This window comes from Brassica napus, chromosome C5 (assembly GCF_020379485.1).
Source record: "Brassica napus cultivar Da-Ae chromosome C5, Da-Ae, whole genome shotgun sequence".
Lineage (NCBI taxonomy): Eukaryota > Viridiplantae > Streptophyta > Magnoliopsida > Brassicales > Brassicaceae > Brassica > Brassica napus.
The window spans coordinates 14,890,680-14,912,271 of record NC_063448.1 but is presented as its reverse complement, the minus strand read 5'-3'; the positions used below and the strand labels follow the sequence as shown (position 1 = coordinate 14,912,271).

At 36.5% G+C, this 21,592-nt stretch overlaps 1 protein-coding gene across 1 annotated transcript; it reads right to left on the bottom strand.

Annotated features, from left to right (window-relative positions):
• Positions 1-7,551: 7,551 nt before the first annotated feature.
• LOC106401925 (multicopper oxidase LPR1) lies at positions 7,552-12,006 on the bottom strand. The gene is made up of 4 exons (XM_013842540.3): positions 11,535-12,006; positions 8,842-9,966; positions 7,941-8,276; positions 7,552-7,850 (listed from the first exon to the last, which is right to left on the bottom strand). Exons 1-4 carry the CDS (start codon positions 11,763-11,765, stop codon positions 7,797-7,799), a joined length of 1,746 nt encoding a protein of 581 aa, XP_013697994.3. The 5' UTR covers positions 11,766-12,006; the 3' UTR covers positions 7,552-7,796.
• Between the last annotated feature and the right edge of the window lie 9,586 nt (positions 12,007-21,592).

The window sequence follows — 21,592 nt, the reverse complement described above, 5'->3', positions numbered from 1 at the left end:
CATTATGTGAAAATAATTTTTTTTCCTAAAATCCTAAATAAAAGAAATTTGAAAAATATTTTTTTTCCTTTTTTAATCTTAACCAAATAAGATTTTTTTTTTCCTTTTAAATCCTCACCAAAGAGAATTGTAAAAGTATTTTTATTTTTAAAATTTAATGATAAACACGATACTAAAAATATTTAATTAAAAATATTAGTGATTTTGAGAAAATTGTTTTTTGAAAATATCAACTTTTAAAAATTGTTAATATTTGCTGGAAATAATTATTTGATAGTAATTTTATTTTCTAAATCCTAGAAAAAAATAATTATAAAGTATTATGTAATTTTAATTTTCTTTTCTAACACCGTAAAAACTGTAAAAAAAAATTTGATAGTTCTTTCTCTTAAAAAAAAAAAAAATCCTATACAAAAGAGATTTGTATCATATTTTTTTAATTCCTAATCAAAAGAGAATTGTAAAAGTACTCTTAATATTTTCTTATAAGTAAATAACTTTCTTTTTAATAGATAATTGTATGTAAAAAAATTATGAGAAAAAATAGCTACAAATATTTCACATCTATATTTAGGTTTAAGCTTACACATATTATTTTTACAAAACACAATAGTATTTACATGAAAATTATTACCTGAGTATTTTCTTTTCATTTCTTGATACAACTCAACTTTTTATTATCCTTACTACATCTTATGATATTAGCATAACTTTTAATTTTGATGTTATTATCGTACATGAGTATATGTGAATATGATAAATATGTGTTTGCATTTATAAGACAAAATATAAAAATAATTAAACATTATTTTTCTGTTAAAAATAAAATAGTTGTATAAAAATTTAAAAGAAATAAAATAATTAATTTCCTTTTTAAAAGTCTAAATAAAATGAAAAATGTAAAAGTAATCTTATTTTTCTTATAATTAACTGACTTTACTTTTTAATAATTTTGTGTTAAAAAATATAAACCAAAATTAACTTCAAATATTTCACCTGATATGGTTGTGATATGTGTCAATTAAAAAATTAGATTGTGAATGTGTCAATAAAAACTTCCATTATGTGAAAATAACTTCTTATTTTCCTAAATTCTTAAATAAAATAGATTTCTAAAAGAAAATTATTTTATAATCTTAATCAATTAAGATTTTTTTTAAATCGTGACCAGAGAGAATTGCAAAATTTTATTTAATAGTAATTTTTACTTCAAAAATTTAATGATAAACATGACAGTAACAATTATTTAATTAACAAGAAAAATTGTAAAAATATTAGTGATATTGAAAAAAACGAATTTTGAAAATTGCAACTTTTGAAAATAGTTAATATTAACTGGAAATAGTGATTTGATAGAAATTTTATTTTTTTTTAAATCCTAGACAAAATATAATTGTAAAAGATTATGTAATATTAATTTCCTTTTCTAAAATCATACAAAACTGTAAAATAATATTTGATAGCTGTTTTTCTTTTTATAAAAAAAATCCTAACCAAAATAAATTTGTATAATATTTTTAAGTCCTAACCAAAAGAGAATTGTAAAAATTTATTTGATAATATTTTTAAGGGAGTGTTTGATGATAAACATGATACTAAAAATTATTTAGTTAACAAAAGAAGTGTAAAATTAGTATTGATACGAATTGTAAAAATAGCAATTTATTTTATAATAATTATTTTATAGCAATATATTTTTTCTGAAATTCTAAAGAGAAAATAATTGTAATAGGTTATATGACAATAATTTACCTTTTCTAAAATCTAAAACAAAATTGTAAAAGAATATTTATAAAATAGATTGTTTTCTTTTTTTTTAAATCCTAGCAAAATAAAATTTTAATGACTTATTTAATAAAACATTAAATTAGTAGATAAGAAGAACATGTATAATGTTGTCATTGATTCGATTGGTGTATTTAACTTTCATTTCTTTTTACTTTACATTTTTTTATTTCGGATTGTGTTCAATTTAAATGTTTATGTATAGTATTTTTTTCTAATCCTTAATATAAAGTTTATAACAACTCATCTATGCACCATGATTATAAAATACAAATATTAACTTGAACTTTTGTGTGAAAACGAGTTTTATGTATAAAATTATATTATAAATCTCAAACAACGTATGCAAAAAAAAATCATAATACTATAATAAAATGATTTATTATTTTATGGTTTTTATTAAATTAAAATATCAAACAAAACCGTTGCAACGCTACGGGTTCATATCTTGTTAACGCAACGGGTTCATATTTTGTTAAACATAAAACCCAGATGACTATATAAATAGTAGTACTCAACTGACTATATAAATAGTAGTACTCAACTTCGTACAAATATGTACAGTCGCTTAAAACAACAACGAGTCACTCATCAAGCAGTTCGGGAAGAATCCATGATCACTTCCTCTCCCCGATGACAGACCATATTAAATGCAATAATAAACTCACGTCCCAAAAGCTATCAAAGACACACAGAAAGAACCAATAATGGACAAATGACAACAAGAAATATTTAATGAAGCTGGAAAATATCTAGGTTAGACACATAAGAATGCGTTGTGTCTGCTCCAGCACATAGATATTCCATGAAGCACGGTGAACAACTTGCAATAGACCCTACAGTCCTACTTGCCAACTCGAACATACCATGTCCTCTACTTATTTAATATTTTAGTTTGTATACTGTAGTAGATCAATATGTATAAGTTTCTGTGCTAATGAGACGTGTTTGTTGGGTAAGCTTTGATAGCTTGAAGCTCAAGATATCCTTTATCAAGTTGGATAAGGATAAGACAAGCTTAAGATAAACCTAGTAGTCTTAGGAGTTATCTATAACTATTAGGAAAAGGAAATCTACTCTAATATATATATACATACCGAGTTGTGGTATTGATATAACGATAGAGGAGTGTTTTAGTTTTGAGCATATTTTCTAAGGCATTCAATAAAGAGAGCAAGTTCTTTATAATCGTGTGTGTGTTCGAGCTACTTTATTTGGTATCAGAGCGTTAGGTTACAATCATGGGAGACGACAACACCATTATACGCACTAAGGAATTTACACCACCAACAATCCAATGCCCCATACTGAACGCTACAAACTATACGGTATGGAGCATGAGGATGAAAGTCTTATTGAAGATCTATAAGGTTTGGGAAACCATCGAACCTGGTATGGAGGATATAGACAAGAACAATATCGCAATTGGCTTATTGTTTCAAGCAATCCCGGAGTCTATGATACTGCAAGTTGGCGAGCAAGAGACTTCCAAAGGGATATGGGACGCGGTCAAAGCACGCAACGTAGGAGCTGATCGTGTCAAAGAAGCACGTCTACAAACCCTCATGACTGAGTTCGACAGGATCAAGATGAAAGATTCAGACACAATAGATAGCTTCTCGGGGAAGTTATCAGAGATGGCGTCTAAATCAGCGGCACTTGGAAAGATCATTGAAGAAAATATTCTAGTGAAGAAATTCTTAAATAGTCTACCAAGGAGCAAGTACATACAGATCACAGCATCTCTCGAGCAAGTTTTGGATTTAAATACTACTCCGTTTGAAGATATAATCGGGAGATTGAAAGCTTATGAAGAAAGAATTCTTGATGACGATCAAGATACACAAGGAAAGCTCTTATATTCAGATTCATATCAAAACAATGGAGCTCGAGGAAGAGGCCGTGGTCGTGGAGGAAGAGGATACAGAGGACGAGGAAGGGGCAGAGGAAACTCACAAGACACAACAAATAATCAAACTCAAAGTCAAGAAAAGGAGAAGAAGGACAGATCAAAGATTGTTTGTTTCCGATGTGATAAGAATGGCCACTTTGCATCCGTATGTCCTGAGAGACTCCAAAAGATACAAGAGGCAAACAAAGTGGAGACAGAAGAAGCTGATCCATCCCTTTACATGCACGAGATTGTATTTTTAAACGAAGAAAACTTGGTGCCAAAGAAATACGAAACCAAGAAAGGAGAAGAAGATATTTGGTACTTAGACAACGGAGCCAGTAATCATATGACAGGGAATGTGTCATATTTTTCAGAACTTAATCGCAATATCAAAGGCAAAGTGAAATTTGGAGATGATTCGCTACGTCTAGGACATCTCAAGAGCAACATCCTAAGTCTAGGACAAGCTACGGAAGTGGGATGCGACGTAAGGATGAGACTAGACTACCTAACGGTACACGATCCAAACGGGAGATTATTGGTTAAAGTAACCAGATCACTAAACAGATTGTACAAGATAAAACTCAAGATCGGCAAGCCTATGTGCCTAAATCTAAAGCTAGAAGATGAAACGTGGAAGTGGCATGCAAGGTTAGGACATGTAAGCTTTAAAACAATAAAGTTGATGTCCCAACAAGAGATGGTGCAAGGTTTACCTAAGATAGAAGACGAGAAAAGACTTTGCGAGTCTTGCTTGGTGGGCAAGCAAACTCGACAAACCTTCCCAAAATCAGCTACATTCCGAGCTTCAAAACCATTGGAACTACTACATGCTGATCTGTGTGGCCCTATTACGCCATCTACCATCGCAAATAACAAATACATATTTGTGATAATAGACGACTTCTCGAGATACATGTGGTCTATCTTGATGAAAGAAAAGAGCGATGCATTCAGTAGATTCAAGGCGTTTAAAGAGCTAGTGGAGAGAGATCTAAACACAAGAATCATGACTCTAAGAACTGATCGAGGAGGTGAGTTCACGTCATTAGAGTTCAAAGATTTCTGCGACAACAACGGCATCAAAAGACACCTTACGGCACCATACACACCACAGCAAAACGGTGTGGTGGAAAGGAGGAACAGGACGTTGATGGAGATGACACGGAGCATCCTTAAGGCAATGAAGGTACCAAACTACCTATGGGGCGAAGCAGTTCGACATTCAACCTATATTATCAACAGAGTACCAACGAGAGCTCTTAAGAACATGACGCCATACGAAAGCTTGCGGATAAAGAAACCAAACCTAAACCATATAAGGGTTTTCGGTTGCTTAGCATATGCAAAGATAGACAGTGCAATGCTCAAGAAGCTAGACGACAGATCGTTGGTTTTGGTTCATCTTGGAACAGAGCCAGGATCCAAAGCTTATAGGCTTTACAATCCGGAAACACGAAGAATTGTAGTAAACCGTGATGTCGTGTTTGATGAAAAGAAAGGCTGGAATTGGAATAAAGACACTGGGGCAACGCGAGATCCAGGCATGTTCCAGATGAAGTGGGGAGAAGTCATTGATGCAGGACAAGGACCGGTTGTGATCAACGATGGTGAAGATCAACAACAAGAGAACAACGATCAGCACAATGAACAAAACGAAGATCAAGAGAACGATATTGATCAAGATGTTCAACCTCAACCTCAACAACAACCAACACGGCAATCAACACGACAAAGCAACAAACCTCGGTACCTAGATGATTATGTTCTACAAGCAGAACTAGACATCGAGAGTCTTCTTCTGTCCATAAACGACGAACCAAGGACCTACCGAGAAGCAAAAGGGTGGTCAAAGTGGACTGATGCTTGTGGAGAAGAAATAGACTCAATCAACAAGAACAAGACATGGTATCTTGTTGATAGACCGATAGGAGCTAAGGTAATTGGTCTCAAGTGGATTTTCAAAATCAAAAGGAATGCTGATGGTACTATCAAGAAGTTTAAAGCTAGGCTTGTAGCTAAAGGGTACGTACAAGAATCAGGCCTCGACTACGATGAAGTTTTCGCACCGGTTGCAAGACTTGAAACCATAAGACTTCTAAGTGCTCTAGCAGCGTCACACGGGTGGCAAATCCATCACTTAGACGTCAAGACAGCTTTCCTATACGGTGAGCTAAAGGAAGATGTGTACGTTGAACAGCCTGAAGGTTTTGAAACTAAAGGCAAGGAGAAGAAGGTCTACAAGTTATCAAAAGCTTTATATGGGTTAAAACAAGCTCCACGAGCTTGGAATACTAAGCTAGATCAAGTGCTAAAAGGAATGAAGTTCACTCGATGCTCAAAGGAGAATGCCGTGTACCGCAAAGAACAAAAGGATGCGATCCTTATCGTTGCGATATACGTAGACGATCTTTTTATAACCGGAAACAGCATCAATACTATAAATGAGTTCAAGAAAGGGATGTCATCGAAGTTTGAGATGTCTGACCTAGGGAAGCTCACCTATTATCTTGGGATAGAAGTTCATCAAGGTAATGATGGAATAGAACTTAAGCAAGAAGCATACGCAAGAAAGGTTCTACAAGAAGTCGGCTTAGAAACATGTAATGCGACCAAGATACCAATGGAGTTTGGTCTGAAGGTTTCAAAAGCTGAAGAAGAAGAAGAGATAGACGCAACGAAATACAGAAGAAACGTGGGATGTTTACGATATTTACTTCACACACGACCGGACCTTGCGTTCTCAGTCAGTGTGGCTAGTCGTTACATGCAAAGGCCTCGAAAGTCACATGGCGACATCATGAAGCAAATTATGAGATATCTACAAGGAACTTCTGCATATGGGCTAAAATACAAACGAGAAGGGACAAAGAAACTGACTGGCTATAGTGATAGCAGTCACAACATAGACCAAGACGATGGAAGAAGCACCACGGGTCACATGTTTTACTTTGGAACCTCACCGATCACTTGGTGTTCACAGAAACAGAACACAGTTGCACTCTCATCGTGCGAGGCAGAGTTTATGGCCGCAACTGAAGCAGCACGCCAGGCCATATGGCTCCAAGACCTTCTAAGCGAGATCACGGGCTGGAAGGTAGAAAGAGTCCTTATCAAGATTGATAACAAGTCGGCTATAGAGCTTACCAAGAACCCTGTTTTTCACGGCAAGAGCAAGCACATACATAAACGGTACCATTTCATTCGAGAATGCATTGAGAGAGAGCTCGTCGACGTCGAGCATGTACCAGGAACATTACAAAAGGCCGACATCCTCACGAAAGCTTTGGCAAGAATCATGTTCGTTGAGATGAGAGACTTGATAGGAGTTCAAGACTTGTCTAAGAAGGATTCAAAGCTCAAGAAGGAGAATGTTGGGTAAGCTTTGATAGCTTGAAGCTCAAGATATCCTTTATCAAGTTGGATAAGGATAAGACAAGCTTAAGATAAACCTAGTAGTCTTAGGAGTTATCTATAACTATTAGGAAAAGGAAATCTACTCTAATATATATATACATACCGAGTTGTGGTATTGATATAACGATAGAGGAGTGTTTTAGTTTTGAGCATATTTTCTAAGGCATTCAATAAAGAGAGCAAGTTCTTTATAATCGTGTGTGTGTTCGAGCTACTTTAGTGTTGATTTCAAGTTAATTTTGTTTTAGGTCGTACATAACTTGAAATCATGGCTCTGACTTCGGATTATATTGGTGCGTTATAACTTGGGCTTTTAAAATTGGTTTTGGTTTAGGCTTTTAAATCTATTTTCTGGTTAGTCTTTCGTACTTAGCGCTATCAAATCTCCTCTCAGCTTAAGAGTTGTATAAAGACTATAGAGTTGTTTTTGCCTCATTGCTCATTGGTCTCGCATATACTTCTTAAAGTTGATATTTTTATTGGAACTTAGCTGTTTCAAAGAAAGCTTATTTAAGAACTCAAACGGAGACACGAGAAATATTACACAAGGATTAGTAAAAGTAAATATTATATTACATTATCAATGGGTTTCTTTTTATGATTTAGTCCCATATCATGTATGTTTTGTTTTTGTCTTCTGAAGAGTTACACTGCACCACAAAAACCTCGTGGTGAGTCCATTAGACTTTGTTGACATATATCACTTGATGACTTTAAGCGGCCTCATCATCATATTGTCCTCATGGTCCAATATCTACAATGCAAAACATTATGTTGTTTCTTAAAACCAATTTTCTAATAACGATTACCAATTTGGCAATAACGATTCAAAACTCCCACTTACGTGACAATGGTAGACGTAGCCGGGTTCTTGGGTCGGGTCGAACGGGTAAGATGCGTTACTGTGGATATAAGAGAACCGAACCAGTATCCTCGTAACATGTCCTGGCATCATCTTGAACACGTTCTTCCAACCCCTCTCGTGCGCCGTCACCGCCGTCTTTTTTCCACGTGCGTATTTGCTAATTTGGCACCTGACGGCGTCATTGTATTTTGTCATACACCCCTTAAACTCCTCCAATCCTGTCGCTAGTAACGCCGTTTGCTCCACCACTTTAAACAGTCCAAGATGAATGTGTAACGGATGGTTATCCTCCGTCAAGTTAATCACTTCCCACACCTTGAGTTTCACAAATATTAGTATTAAAATAAAAAGACTATTAATCTTACGTAGTAAATTTTAAATAGGACTATTAATCACTCTCTATGTTTCGTATTGATATTTTTTTTTATCTTTTACATATATTAAAAACACACAATAATATTTTCTCATAAATACATTATTTTCTATAATCAATACTCTCCCTGTTCCAAAATAGATGATGTTTTGAAAAGTTTTTGATGTTTTAAAATACATGATGTCTTGGTGGTATATCTATATTAATTTTAGTGTTGTTGAAAACTATGTGATCAATTATGTTTTATACTTTTTTTTTATTATTGGTTGAATTAGTTTTTATTTATATTTTTAATGATATTTTCTAATTAAAAATGTATGTTTTAATTCTTGCGCAATGAACCAAAAGATCAACTATTTTGAAATAAAGGGAATAATACTAAACTAATATAATTTAATAAATTCAATTCAATTTTTGAAGTTTATAATTTTTATTACTACTTAGTATTTTGTGAAATAGTTTTCTTACAACATTTTTTAGGGGAATATATAAGTTAATCAGTAGTACCTCGGTGGTTCCTGCTTTTGGAGTTTCCGTCACCGGAGCATCGTAGGGTAAGCCGTTGACGTACAAATGAGTTGGCTCGTCCGAGTCACTAACGTATTCGTACATAGATATAGACCGAGTCAGCACGGCATTTAACACGTCAGCTGACGGATAGTTAATGAGCTTCTTCGGAATAGTCCACGTGTCAGCCTCATACTCATCGCTGATTATAAATTTCATAACCTTTCCGCTTTCTTCGTTGACCGGATCACCACCAGGGTAAGGATACGGCGCGTCGTTGGCGAGCACCGCCGTACGCGACGGTGATCTCGAAAAATCGACGACAACATCTACTATTTCCGACGGGGACAAGAGAACCCACTTGGTCGTGACCGGTTTAAACAAATACGCCGAGTCGGAACCAACGACCACGAAGTCGAGACCGTTGGAGAAGAAGAACCTGAAAAACCTAGCGTTGCTGGCATTAATGATGCGGAACCTGTATCTCCGGCGCCGGACGGATAATCCCGGCCATGCCTTTCCGTTAACGATGATTGCGTCGCCGAAGTATTCCGGTTGCCATTGCGGATGTATCGACGGGTTGTTCCCGGTGGCGTTCATGTAAATGGAACCGTCCTTACGGAAGCTACGGTCGAAAACGACCAACGGCCGGTCAAACTCGTTGCCGGTGGGTAGCCGGAGAGGAGCTTCGACGGTGTCGTGGCGGAGAATGTACGCGCCTACCAAACCAGCGAGAAGGTTGACTCGGGTCAAACCCATGGCGTGGTCGTGGTACCACATGTTACCAGGCTGCTGCATGTTCTCGTAATGCATAGTCGTTTTGGTCCATTTGGGTCCTGTTTCTCTGAAACCGGCAGTGAACCATGCGTCAGCGTTTCCATCGCTTGATGGTTCGTGGATTCCGCCGTGTAAGTGAACCACCGTGGGGATTCCGCCGTGTTTCGGGGCAGCCGGGGAGATTGTGAGATCCAGAGGGAGGATGTGAGATGAAGGGAGGTGGTTTCGCCATGTCACGTACGTGTCTACTCCATAGACAGCTTCGATCGTGGGACCAGGGACTGTTGCACTTCTTCGCGATGTACCGTATGCAAATACAGGTGTGGGAGGCAAATCTCTGTGGAATTTCTGTTTTCATAAAAATATAAAATTTAGAACAATTTACATAGTGCCTTCAATTGTTTTTAATTAGTTATCAAATTACGTTTCATTGTACTCGTAGGCTCGTAGCCATATGATTTACATTATTTAGTTTCTTAAGTTTCTCTATTTTTTTTGTTAAAAATAAATGTTTTAGTAAATAAAAATGGACAGGGCACCTTTAAATTCACCTCATCCTTTAGAACCAATCAAAGTGACACATAGATTATTAATTAAAAAATATTAAATTAAATAAAAAATAGCTACAAAAAATAAAAATGCTAATTTTAACGACGCTAACGCTTCCAGCTAAACCCTAAACCCTAAATCTTAAATTCGAAACCTTATACCCTAAATTCTAAACCCAAATCCAAACCCCTAAACCCAAACCCTATACGCTAAACCCTAATCCTATACCCTAAACCCAAATTATATACCCTAAACCCAAAAACTAGACTATAAACCTAAACTTTATACCCTAAACCCAAGTCCTAGACCCTAAACCCAAACCGTAAACCTTAAACCCAAATTATATACCCTAAACCCAAAACCTTATCCAAACGGTAAATCCTAAACCCAAACCGTAAATCCCAAACCCAAACTCTATACCCTAAACCCAAATCCTAGACCTAAAACCCAAACGGTAAACCCTAAACCCAAACCCCAAACTTAGATGTTATAGGGTTTGGGTTAAGGTTTACGGTTTGAGTTTAGGGTCTAAGACTTTGGTTTAGGGTATAGGGTTTAGGTTTATAGTCTTATTTGTTGGTTTAAGGTATATAATTTGGGTTTAGGGTTTAGGATTAGAGTTTAGGATATAGGGTTTAGGTTTAGGAGTTTGGATTTGAGTTTAGAATTTAGGGTATACGGTTTAAAATTTAAAATTTATGGTTTAGGGTTTCGGTAGCGGCGTTAGCGTCGTTAAAATTAGCATATTTATTTTTTTAGCTATTTTTTATTTATTTTAATGTTTTTTAATTACTAATCTATATGACATTATAATTGATCATTAAGAATAGAGTGAATTTAAAAGTTCATCCTAGGGGTGAAACTAAGTTTTATTCAATAAAAATACATATGTGGTTTCGTGAGAAGTAGGTCGACGCTCATTATGTCTTTTTATTGCCAATAAAGGTATAAAGAGAGATAATAATTGAGGACAAGAGTATACAAGTAAAAGAATCTTTACTGCCTCCGTTCCTGAAAGTAAAATGTTTTAGATTTTTTTGTTGTTCCACAAAGATAGATTTTCTATATTGTTAAGATATTTTTTTATACTTTTGAGGAACATTAATTGAGAATATTTGAATTGATTAAATTTCATTAGTGGAAAGTTATTGGAAAGTGTATAATAAAGTAAAAAATAAATTAAATTATAAATATTTATTAAATTCTTAATAAACGTGCATATTCTAGAAAATTTTACTTCAGTATCATTTTACCAACGACTAGCCCGTAAACAGGTGACTATGATGATTCTACCACCAATCCAGAAGAATCTAATTCGATTATTCTACTATGGAAAAAAAGATACTGAATGAGAAAAAGAAGAATACCCATTTGGTGTAGAACATGCCGATTTGAAGAGAAATGGGTTTGAGGACGCCATAAACAGAGTGAAAGCCGTGGAGCCTTGGCATATCTGGGAGCTCATCAACGAACATCTTTAGCTTCCCAACTTCGAATAATTGTTCCTCGAACTCCCCGCAACTGCCACCGAGCCACGTCAACGTTAGTATTAGCACCATGGCTATGTTCATCCCCCTCCGACACAACATAGAGTCCATTTCTGACAACTCAAGTTAATTGTGTGAGTGAATTATTAACTTCGAGACAGAGAAACTAACTTTTTATCATTAGATTACATAGATATATATAGGAGTGTGTGTGTTTTTGAGAGAACGTGGTGGGCTTTGGTTCACACCCCTGAGAGTCTTTTTAAACAGTATAGGATCTTTCATTTTATACAACAATCAATCTAGTTTTGTGTAACTTTTTTGCATGATGTGCAGATGGCATTTCATTTTTAATTATTCAATTACCTTTCTTTTCAATATGTTTATTTTGGGTTTTCTTGTCTGTCTTTATGAGATTTCATTTCACACTCTTTTAGTATTTAATACCGGATTTTTAGAAGTATACATTTAATGAGAATTGCGTATAATATGCAGAGCTTAATGACTAGTGAGATATAAAAAGAAGCTCGAAGACAAATGAGAGCCTAACTCGAAGACTCGTCTTTATAGCTTGGCATACTCTTCGAGGTAGGTAGATAGGTTGATTAGTATGTATAACTATGAGTCTTGTAATCGACGATAGATCTTAAACTCCTTAATTTGTTTGTCGGTTAGCAATTAGCAATTAGTTTGTAAGAAATCAGATTGTGATTTTAAATAGATATATAAATATATTTTATTTTATAATACTGATATTTATGTTCATGTGGGGTTCACAGGTGAAAAAGCTACTAGGCGACGTATATACAATTACAAATACAATGGCATGAGGATTGGCATTGTTATAAGAACATAGAAAGCGAGGGAACATTGATGAGAACATGCAAAAAGTAGCAATAAGTATAAGCAAATTTCATTTAGAACATGACGTGGCAAACATAACTAAGATTTTTGTTTTTTTGCTAAAATTTGGGACATAACTAAGATTATTACTTGGTTAGAGACTTAGAGTATCATAAACCTTTTAAAATAATGAAACAATGGCACACTAACATCTCTTAAATTTTATTTTATTTTATGAATTCAAAAGTTATAGTATCCCAGGCGTGTTTTGTATCCTCCTTTCTTTCGTTATTTTGTATCCTCCATTATTCAATTAAAGCGTTTGAAAAAAGTATCCCAGACCTGTTAGCAAAGCACCTAATTGCATCAAGGGACCGGAAGCTATACTAAATCCGTTTTTATATCTATCTACAAACTATAGACTATTACAAAAAGTGTTTGAAAATTAGGTTTCATCATGAAAAGGTATAATTTACACAAAATTGTTCAAACGTATATTTATGCTCAGAGGACTTTAGCTAACATTTTTTTGCTGGAGTCACCTACATAATCATTTTTCATATTTTCTCATAACATTATATAGTAGTGGCTCATTGAATATGAATCTGCCATGTCAAAAAAAGAAAGAATACGCATTCTGCAGTTACTTAAATATTGATGCGGGTCGTTCCAACACATGAAATGATCTTAATAAATATTTTATAAGAAACTAACACACAAGCAGAGAAGTAGGTCGTCGATGACTTTGAAAATTCATAAAACAAAATCGGATGATAAGAAAATAAAGGTGAACATGTCACGGCTGGTGTGTCGCAAAAGGTAGGAGCTGAAGTGTGAAAGGAATTTGAGAAATGGGTCCACTATCCTAATTTCTTACGTGGATTCTTCATCTCATGTAAGTATTTGGTAATCCACAATAATGCACAAACCACATTATAATATTAACATTAGCAAGCAAAAAGACCGAACATCAAGTAAAGTTATTGCACCTACCAAATGTTTCTTTGATACTTTGTTGTAGACTTGTAAAGTCCTGCCTCGCTAAAAGTTTTTGGTTTTCATATATCGATTAGGCATTTTATTTCAAACCATTTGTGAGAGATTTTGTCTAAAACATATATCGACGCATTAAGGAGAATTCTCTGGCTAATACTTATTTAATCCATGTTTACTTTTTCTAATAGAAAGTAGACCCAATAAAGTGAGATATATCAACTTATCACCGAATCTGAAAGTGATTGGACCATTCAACTATGACTATTTGGTGTGTAGATTAAGACTTTGAATGGTGACCGGTGACGGACTGCACTGACCCGCTATGTCGTTAATAGTAACAAAAATTTCTACATGTTTTTGTCACTATTAAAAACGCACTGCACCGCAGTTGTTCTGTAGTTATCATGCACGTTACCATTCGGACTCTAAAGTCTTAGATTGTTGTCGTAATTAAGGAATCAATTAATTCAACACACAAATTGTAGGTTCTATACCATTTGCATTTAGCTCTTAGTTAAGACTAATTCTTTTACAAAAAAATAGTTTGTTTACTTTCTTCTATTCACTCGACGTGCGATCATGATGGGCAAATCAAATCTGGTTCAATGGATGTTGTGGTTGTGGCTGTGAATAGAAGTGAGCTTTTATGGAATTTCAAAAGGCTAAAGTTGTTATTTGTTAACCCATTTGGAACAAGATATACTCTTAACTCAAACGTAATCACGAACGATCAAAGCATGAAACACAACCAATTCTTATCAAAAGAAAAAACACAACCACTTATTTCTGTGTTTGGTATGGTGATATATTGAATAGCCACAGACCCGGCCCATCCTTATTCGAACCCGGTACCTACCGGTCAATAGAATGATGTACAACCACTGGGATACATGCATATTTTACAAATCATGGCGTCCTTTAATATTTAGTCTAGTATGGCGCCTAAAACAGCTGCTTGGCCGATACTGAATAGCCACACTGAAGTTTGATTAGTGAACAAAAATGTGGGAATGTGGTAGCTAGCCTAGATAGATCAAAATCAGTATTAACATTAAACCCCAGAGCTTAGGGTACATCTCTAAAGCGTAAGTAAATGATAAATCTTCTCCCCACTCTATCACAAAAATAAACAGAGTATGATACATCTCTTTGCGATTTTGTTTGCATGTTTTTGTCACCTGGTTAAGGAATCTTGTGTGGTTATCGAAATATATAAACATGTTATAAATCATATAGTGGATGTCCATAACCGGCCCGGTCCATAACCGGCCCAATGCTAGAGAGAGAGTCGCCAAACCCTAGTTTCCTTTTATCTATTGGTTTATGATTTGTACTCTTTCCATATTTGTATTTTCTTTCTTTAGTCTTTCCATTATTCTATGATGATGTAACTCCCTATATATAAAGGACTCCTTATGTTTATGAATAAGATAGAAACAGAAACTTACAGATTCTATTCTCTAGTTTCACAACACGTTATCAGCACGATTACTCTAAGAATCCTAAGCTAAATCCCGACTCAGAAACCCTAAACCCTAACGGCGATAAACCCTTAACTCGACGACGAACCCTAATCCGATCGAGAACCTAAAACCCCATATCTAAAGCGTTCCCGATCCCAGCTCGAGACCTCAGTCTGTTCCAGCTCTCGACAGAGACCGTCTTAGCTTGACACACAGCCTGTTCGCGACCTGATACCGTTCGCGACTCATCTCGATACTAAGCTCGATAGCCAGCACGTTCGCGACCCGTCTCAGCGTCAATCCGTTCGCGACAGACAACAACCCATTCGCGACTCGACGATCTCAGCTCGCGATCTCAGCAACGATCAGTTCCAGCCCGCAACGATCAGTTCCAGCCCGCGACGATCAGCCAACAATCCGTTCGCGGCTCTTCTTTATTCGGTGGTCTATTCAACCCGTCTTGAGGTTAAGGTATTATTAAACCTAATAACCAAAACCCTAAGGCAATATATCCGATCCCTAATAGCCAAAATTGAATCTTATTGCTTGATCTAAAATCGAAACCCTAATACCCTAAAGCCTAGCCGCTCGTATGCAGATTGCATACCATGCAAACCCTAAAATCGAAATTGAATTTGATTGTTTATGTGATTGAATATTTTGAATCTGAATTTGATCACATATAACCGATTGCTAGGATTGATTAATCTCATACTTGAATTTGGTTGTTTGAATTGATGATCCAATTGAATGAATTAAGGTTAAAGAAATCGCCTAGGTTTAAGTTGATCTCATCTTGTTTAAAGACTTAACCTGACCGGCTTGTTCATATTGAAACCCTAATTGCATTGACTGATTAATCTTGAATATGATCCGTTAGGATGATAGTAATTAACTTTTTGATGCATTGCTTGATTGTTTGATTGAGGTTTCATGTTTCATGATCACTTAGAAACCAGTTTGCTAAGATGTATAAACGATTGCATTATGAACATATAGAAACCGTTTGATAAGATTGATCATACCCTTGGTCGTGCGGCATGCCTTGCATCATGCATGTTCAGATTGTTTGGCCGTGCGACTTGTTAACATAACATGCATGCATAATCGTATGAACTGAATGCATCATATCCGTTTGGTCGTGTGACCAATTTGCATATCTGATTGTCTAGTATGCATCATAAGAACATTATAAATTCTAAGAATGAAACTTATAATTTTAGATGTCGAAAATCAACAACTTGGATTTTGCTGCCCTAAATCTCTCTGGAGATAAATACTTGCAATGGACACTTGATGCTAAGATCATCCTGAAATCCAAGGGACTCGGTGAATGTATCACCGAGGGCAATAATGAAAGTGAGAAAGATAGATATAGAGCTATATTGATTATACGCCATCATCTTATTGAGAGTCTCAAAGATCAGTTTTTGACTATTGAGAATCTATCCTCTAGACCTTTGGACAGAGTTGAAAACGAGATATGATCACCAGAGAACGGTGTTATTACCAAAGGCTATGTATAATTGGAGGAATCCCAGAATCCAGGACTTCAAGTCCGTGGACGAGTATAACTCGGCCCTGTTTAAAATAGTTTCAAAATTGAACCTGTGTGGTGAGGATATAACGGATAAAGATATGCTTGAGAAAACCTTTTCCACCTTCCACACAAGCAATGTGTTGTTACAACAACAGTACCGTGAGAAAGGCTTCTCTACTTATGTTAATCTGATCTCTTGTATCTTGCTCGCCGAGGAGAACAATGAACTGTTGATGAGGAACAGTGAATTGAGACCTCCTGGAACAACACCATTACCTGAGGCACATGCGACCGTAGAGGCTAAGAAAGAGTCGAACCATGTCCAGAGTGATAGCCAACACAACCGTGGTCGTGGAAAATGGCATAGACGTGGTGGTCGAGACCAAAACTCGTTTGGTCGAGGGGAAGACAACTCATATGGCCGTGGCTCCTATGGAGGCCGTGGACATGGCCGAGGCCGTGGTACATCTTTCAAGCCACAAAACTCGACCAAATCCGTGTGCCATAGATGTGGTATGGATAATCATTGGGCTAAGACATGTAGGACTCCGAAACATCTCGTTGACCTCTACCAAGAGAGTTTGAAAGGGAAGAATCCTGAAGCTCATATGACTTATCAAGATGGTGAAGATGATTTTAATCATGAACGAGACAATCTTATGGATAATGAAACTTCAGATTGTTTAAAAGAATGAAGTTGAATTCGACATCTATGTTTTCGTGTTCTTTGCTTTATGTTTTCTATGTTTTGATTGCTTTGAACTTATTTTATTAATGAATGAAAGTTTTTATGTGAAGTCTCTAAAGTATCATTCCGGGTATAGCCAGTCTCATAGAGGGCGCGGCCAGGCTAACATCCTGTTGCCTAAGGGTACGCATCTAGAGATATCTGATGCATTGTATTCACCCAGCTCTAAGAGAAGCCTATTGAGCTTTAAAGACATTCGAATGAATGGCTTTCATATTGAGACTAAGGGAGAAGGAAACAAAGAGTTCCTTCAGATCATAGAGATCGGCCAAGGCTATAAGAAAGTCTTAGAGTCTATACATGCGCTCTCTACTGGCCTTTTACTATGCGAAGGTCGGAATGATAGAGACCAATGCTGGTGAGTTCACGTCCCAAGCGTTTAATGATTACTGTATGTCCATGGGGGTAAGTGTGGAACACTCCGTGGCACATGTACATACACAAAACGGCTTGGCCGAATCATTCATAAAACAAATTCAACTAATAGCTAGACCATTGCTTATGAGGTCTAAGCATTCGACCACAGCTTGGGGACACGCGGTCTTGCACGTGGCCGAACGGATTCGTATCAGACCGTCTAGTGAACATAAATATTCCCATCACAATTGCTTATGGGTCATGAGCCAGACATATCCCATCTTAAGATATTTGGCTGTGCCGTCTATGTACCAATTGCTCCACCACAGAGAACAAAGATGGGACCTCAAAGGAGGATGGGGATATATGTTGAATATAATTCTCCAATGATTATGAGCCAACTATGGGTGATTTATTTAAGGCCAGGTATGCGGATTGTCACTTTGATGAATCCGAACATCCAACATTAGGGGGAGATAGCAATAAGCTGGTAAAAAAAGATTACATGGAATCAAACATCCTTATCTTGGCAAGATCCTCAGACTCAGGAATGTGATTTAGAAGTTCAAAAGATAATACATTTACAAAAGCTAGCTAATCAATTGGCAGATTCCTTTACTGACCCGAAAAAAGTGACAAAGTCATATATATCAGCTGCTAATACACCAATTCGTATTGATGTTCAAGAGGGACACAATCAAGTTGCTACAGAGTCTAGACAACGTTTGAAACGTGGTAGACCAATAGGTTCTAAAGATAAGAACCCTCAGAAAACTAAGAAAGGTGCAGATAATGAAACCGAGTTTGTTAAAACCCTAGACGCGACCGCGGCCGTTCCTAAATCCTGGGACTTAGTCGCAGCCGATCCCAAAACCCTAATAGCGATCGCGGCCGATCATGAATGCTTAGATGTGGTCGGCTCTGATGTATCTAACACTGATTCTTGGGACGCCAAGATTCAAGGTACTGAAGGTCCTGATAATAATGAGATCTCAATAAATTATGTATTGTCTGGGATACAATGGAACATAAAGAATGTCGACATTGATGATATTTGCATACAAGGTAGCACTTGAACTTATGGATTTGAATGATGATCATGAACCCACGTCTATTTATGAGTGCACTCAACGATCAGATTGGATCAAATGGAAAGAAGCTATAAACGTGGAGTTAAACTCTTTAAAGAAGAGAGATATCTTTGGACCAATAGTCCGGACACCATATGATATTAAACCAGTCGGCTATAAGTGGGTCTTTGTGAGAAAAAAACGAACATGGTGAGGTCGTTAGATACAAAGTACGGCTTGTTGCACAAGGATTCTCACAGAGACCAGAAATAGATTATGAGGAGACATACTCCCATGTGGTGGTGGATGCTACTACTTTTAGATTCCTGATAAGTCTGGCTATAAGAGAGAACTTAGACTTGCGGTTAATGGACGTTGTAACTGCATACCTATATGGTCCACTGGATAACAAGATTTATATGAAAGTACCAGAAGGTATAGAGTTAAAAAACAAATCGAGTACTCGAGAATAACACTGTATAAAGTTGAATAAGTCACTTTATGGATTGAAACAATCAGGTCGAATGTGGTACAATAGGCTAAGTGAGTACCTAGTGAAAGAAGGATATAAGAATGATCCGATCAGCCCTTGTATCTTTATAAAGAAATTCGCCAGGGCTTTGTAATCATAACAGTGTATGTTGATGATTTGAATATCCTAGGAACCTCTGGAGAAATCTCTCAAACAGTTGAATATCTTAAGAAAGAATTCGAGATGAAAGATCTAGGAAAAACAACGTTTTGTTAGGGATTACAGCTTGAGTACATAAGAGATGGAATCCTTGTGCATCAAATGGTATATACAGAGAAAATACTCAAGAGATTCAATATGGCCGAGTCTCACCCATTATCTAGCCCCATGGTCGTGAGGTCCCTCGGCCTGGACGCTGATCTGTTCCGTCCTAAGATGAACAATGAAGATGTCCTTGGTCCCGAAGTGTCATATCTCAGTGCCATAGGAGCTTTGATGTATCTGACTAGTCACACACGACCATATATATGTTTTGCTGTGAACCTACTATCTAGGTTTAGCTCTTGTCCAACCCAAGGGCGCTGGAACGGGATTAAACATATTCTTCGTTAACTGCAAAGAACGAAAGACTTGAGTTTATTTTATACTAACCATAACAAAGAAGGGTTAGTTGGCTTTGCTGATGCAGATTATCTTTCGGATCCACACAATGCTCGATCACAGACAGGCTATGTGTTTACACAAGGTGGGACGGCCATATCATGGCGTTCCATGAAGCAGACGATCACGGCCACATCTTCAAACCATTCGGAGATCTTGGCAATACATGAAGCCAGCCGCGAGCGTGTTTGATTGAGGTCCATGACCCAACATGTTCGAGTTGATTGTGGATGTCCAAAGGCAAGGACGCACCAACCGTGATGTATGAGGACAATGCATCATGCATTGCTCAGCTCAAGGACGGCTACATCAAAGGAGACAGGACGAAGCACATCATGCCTAAGTTCTTCTTCACGCACGAGATTCAGAAAACCGGTGAGGTCCAAGTCGTCCAAGTGCGTTCCAGTGACAACTCAGCCGACCTGTTCACCTAATCACTTCCGACCTGCACGTTCAGAAAGCTCACGCATCAGATTGGGATGCGTAGACTGAAAGACCTTCAGTGATGTTTAGAACAGGGGGAGTAATACGTGTTGTACTCTTTTTCCTTCGCCATGGTTTTGTCCCGTTGGGTTTTCCTGGTAAAGTTTTAATGAGGCAACATCTAAAGCGTATTACAAACTCTGTATGGTTATGGCATCCAAGGAGGAGTGTTATAAAGCATATAGTGGATGTCCATAACCGGCTCGGTCCATAACCGACCCAATGCTAGAGAGAGAGTCGCCAAACCCTAGTTTTCTTTTATCTCTTGGTTTATGATTTGTACTATTTCCATATTTGTATTTCCTTTCTTTAGTCTTTCCATTATTCTATATCGGTGTAACTCCCTATATATAAAGGGCTCCTTATGTTTATGAATAAGATAGAAATAAATAAGATAGAGATAGAAACTTAGGGGGGTGTATTCAATTGAGAGTTTTAGATGATTTGTGTCAAAATGACAAATCCACTGTTATTGAAACATGAATTTTAAAAACTCATTTAAAATCCAGTGTTATTGAACTTGACATTTTATAAAATACTCTGAAATCTACTGTTATTGAAATTATTTTGAGTTGTGGAGTTTTAAAGTTTTCAAGTGATTAGAGTGTTTGAGTGGAATTTCTTAGTTAAAAATAATAAAACTCAAATCTCATGGTTTTAGGTGATATTCTAGAGTGGTTTAACAAAAATCATTTTATTCTCTGTAATTCGTTAAAATCATCAAAAACTTCATTAAAAATCAAATCACCTCAAATTTTAGATTGAATACATTCCCTTAGAGATTTTATTCTCTAGTTTCACAGCAAAATAGGTTTCTGTTTTTCTTTTTACATTGTGGAAACGAAGTTGGGCTACATTTTATAGGCCCATACACTACGAGAAACTCTCGAAGCCCATTTTCTTAAATTGTTTAGGATTTTCAGTCTCGGAAAAACATCTTGTAAATTGCAAAGTTTTAAGACTTGATTGATGCATGGCTAACACATTAACTTTACTAGTCCAGTTTAAAGAAAAAAACGAATTGAATGTCGCATTAAATAAATTAGGTGACCCGTTTAACGAGATACCTACCGAGAATCAGCCAGCAGGTGGAATCACTTTTGAGTAGATAGAGGGAATATCTTTTCCGAGGGATACACACAAACCACGTTCTGACAAAATAAACCGCTCTAAACGCTAGCTCCTCTACAAACGGTGGCAACGCACCAAACGCATTTCATGAATGTCACTCAATACGGTGGTGGTACCAAGAGCCAAGAGGCTCGCTCACGCAAAGCATCTATCATACGTGACTTAAACCACGAAC

Bases quoted from the DNA above. Each gene is read 5' to 3' on its own strand.
- LOC106401925 (XM_013842540.3), bottom strand. From the start codon at position 11,765: ATGGACTCTATGTTGTGTCGGAGGGGGATGAACATAGCCATGGTGCTA. The intron at 9,967-11,534 runs GTATTCTTCTTT...TTATGAAAACAG, and splicing joins GCATGTTCTACACCAAATGG to AAATTCCACAGAGATTTGCC. The intron at 8,277-8,841 runs GTACTACTGATT...GTGAAACTCAAG, and splicing joins CAAAAGCAGGAACCACCGAG to GTGTGGGAAGTGATTAACTT.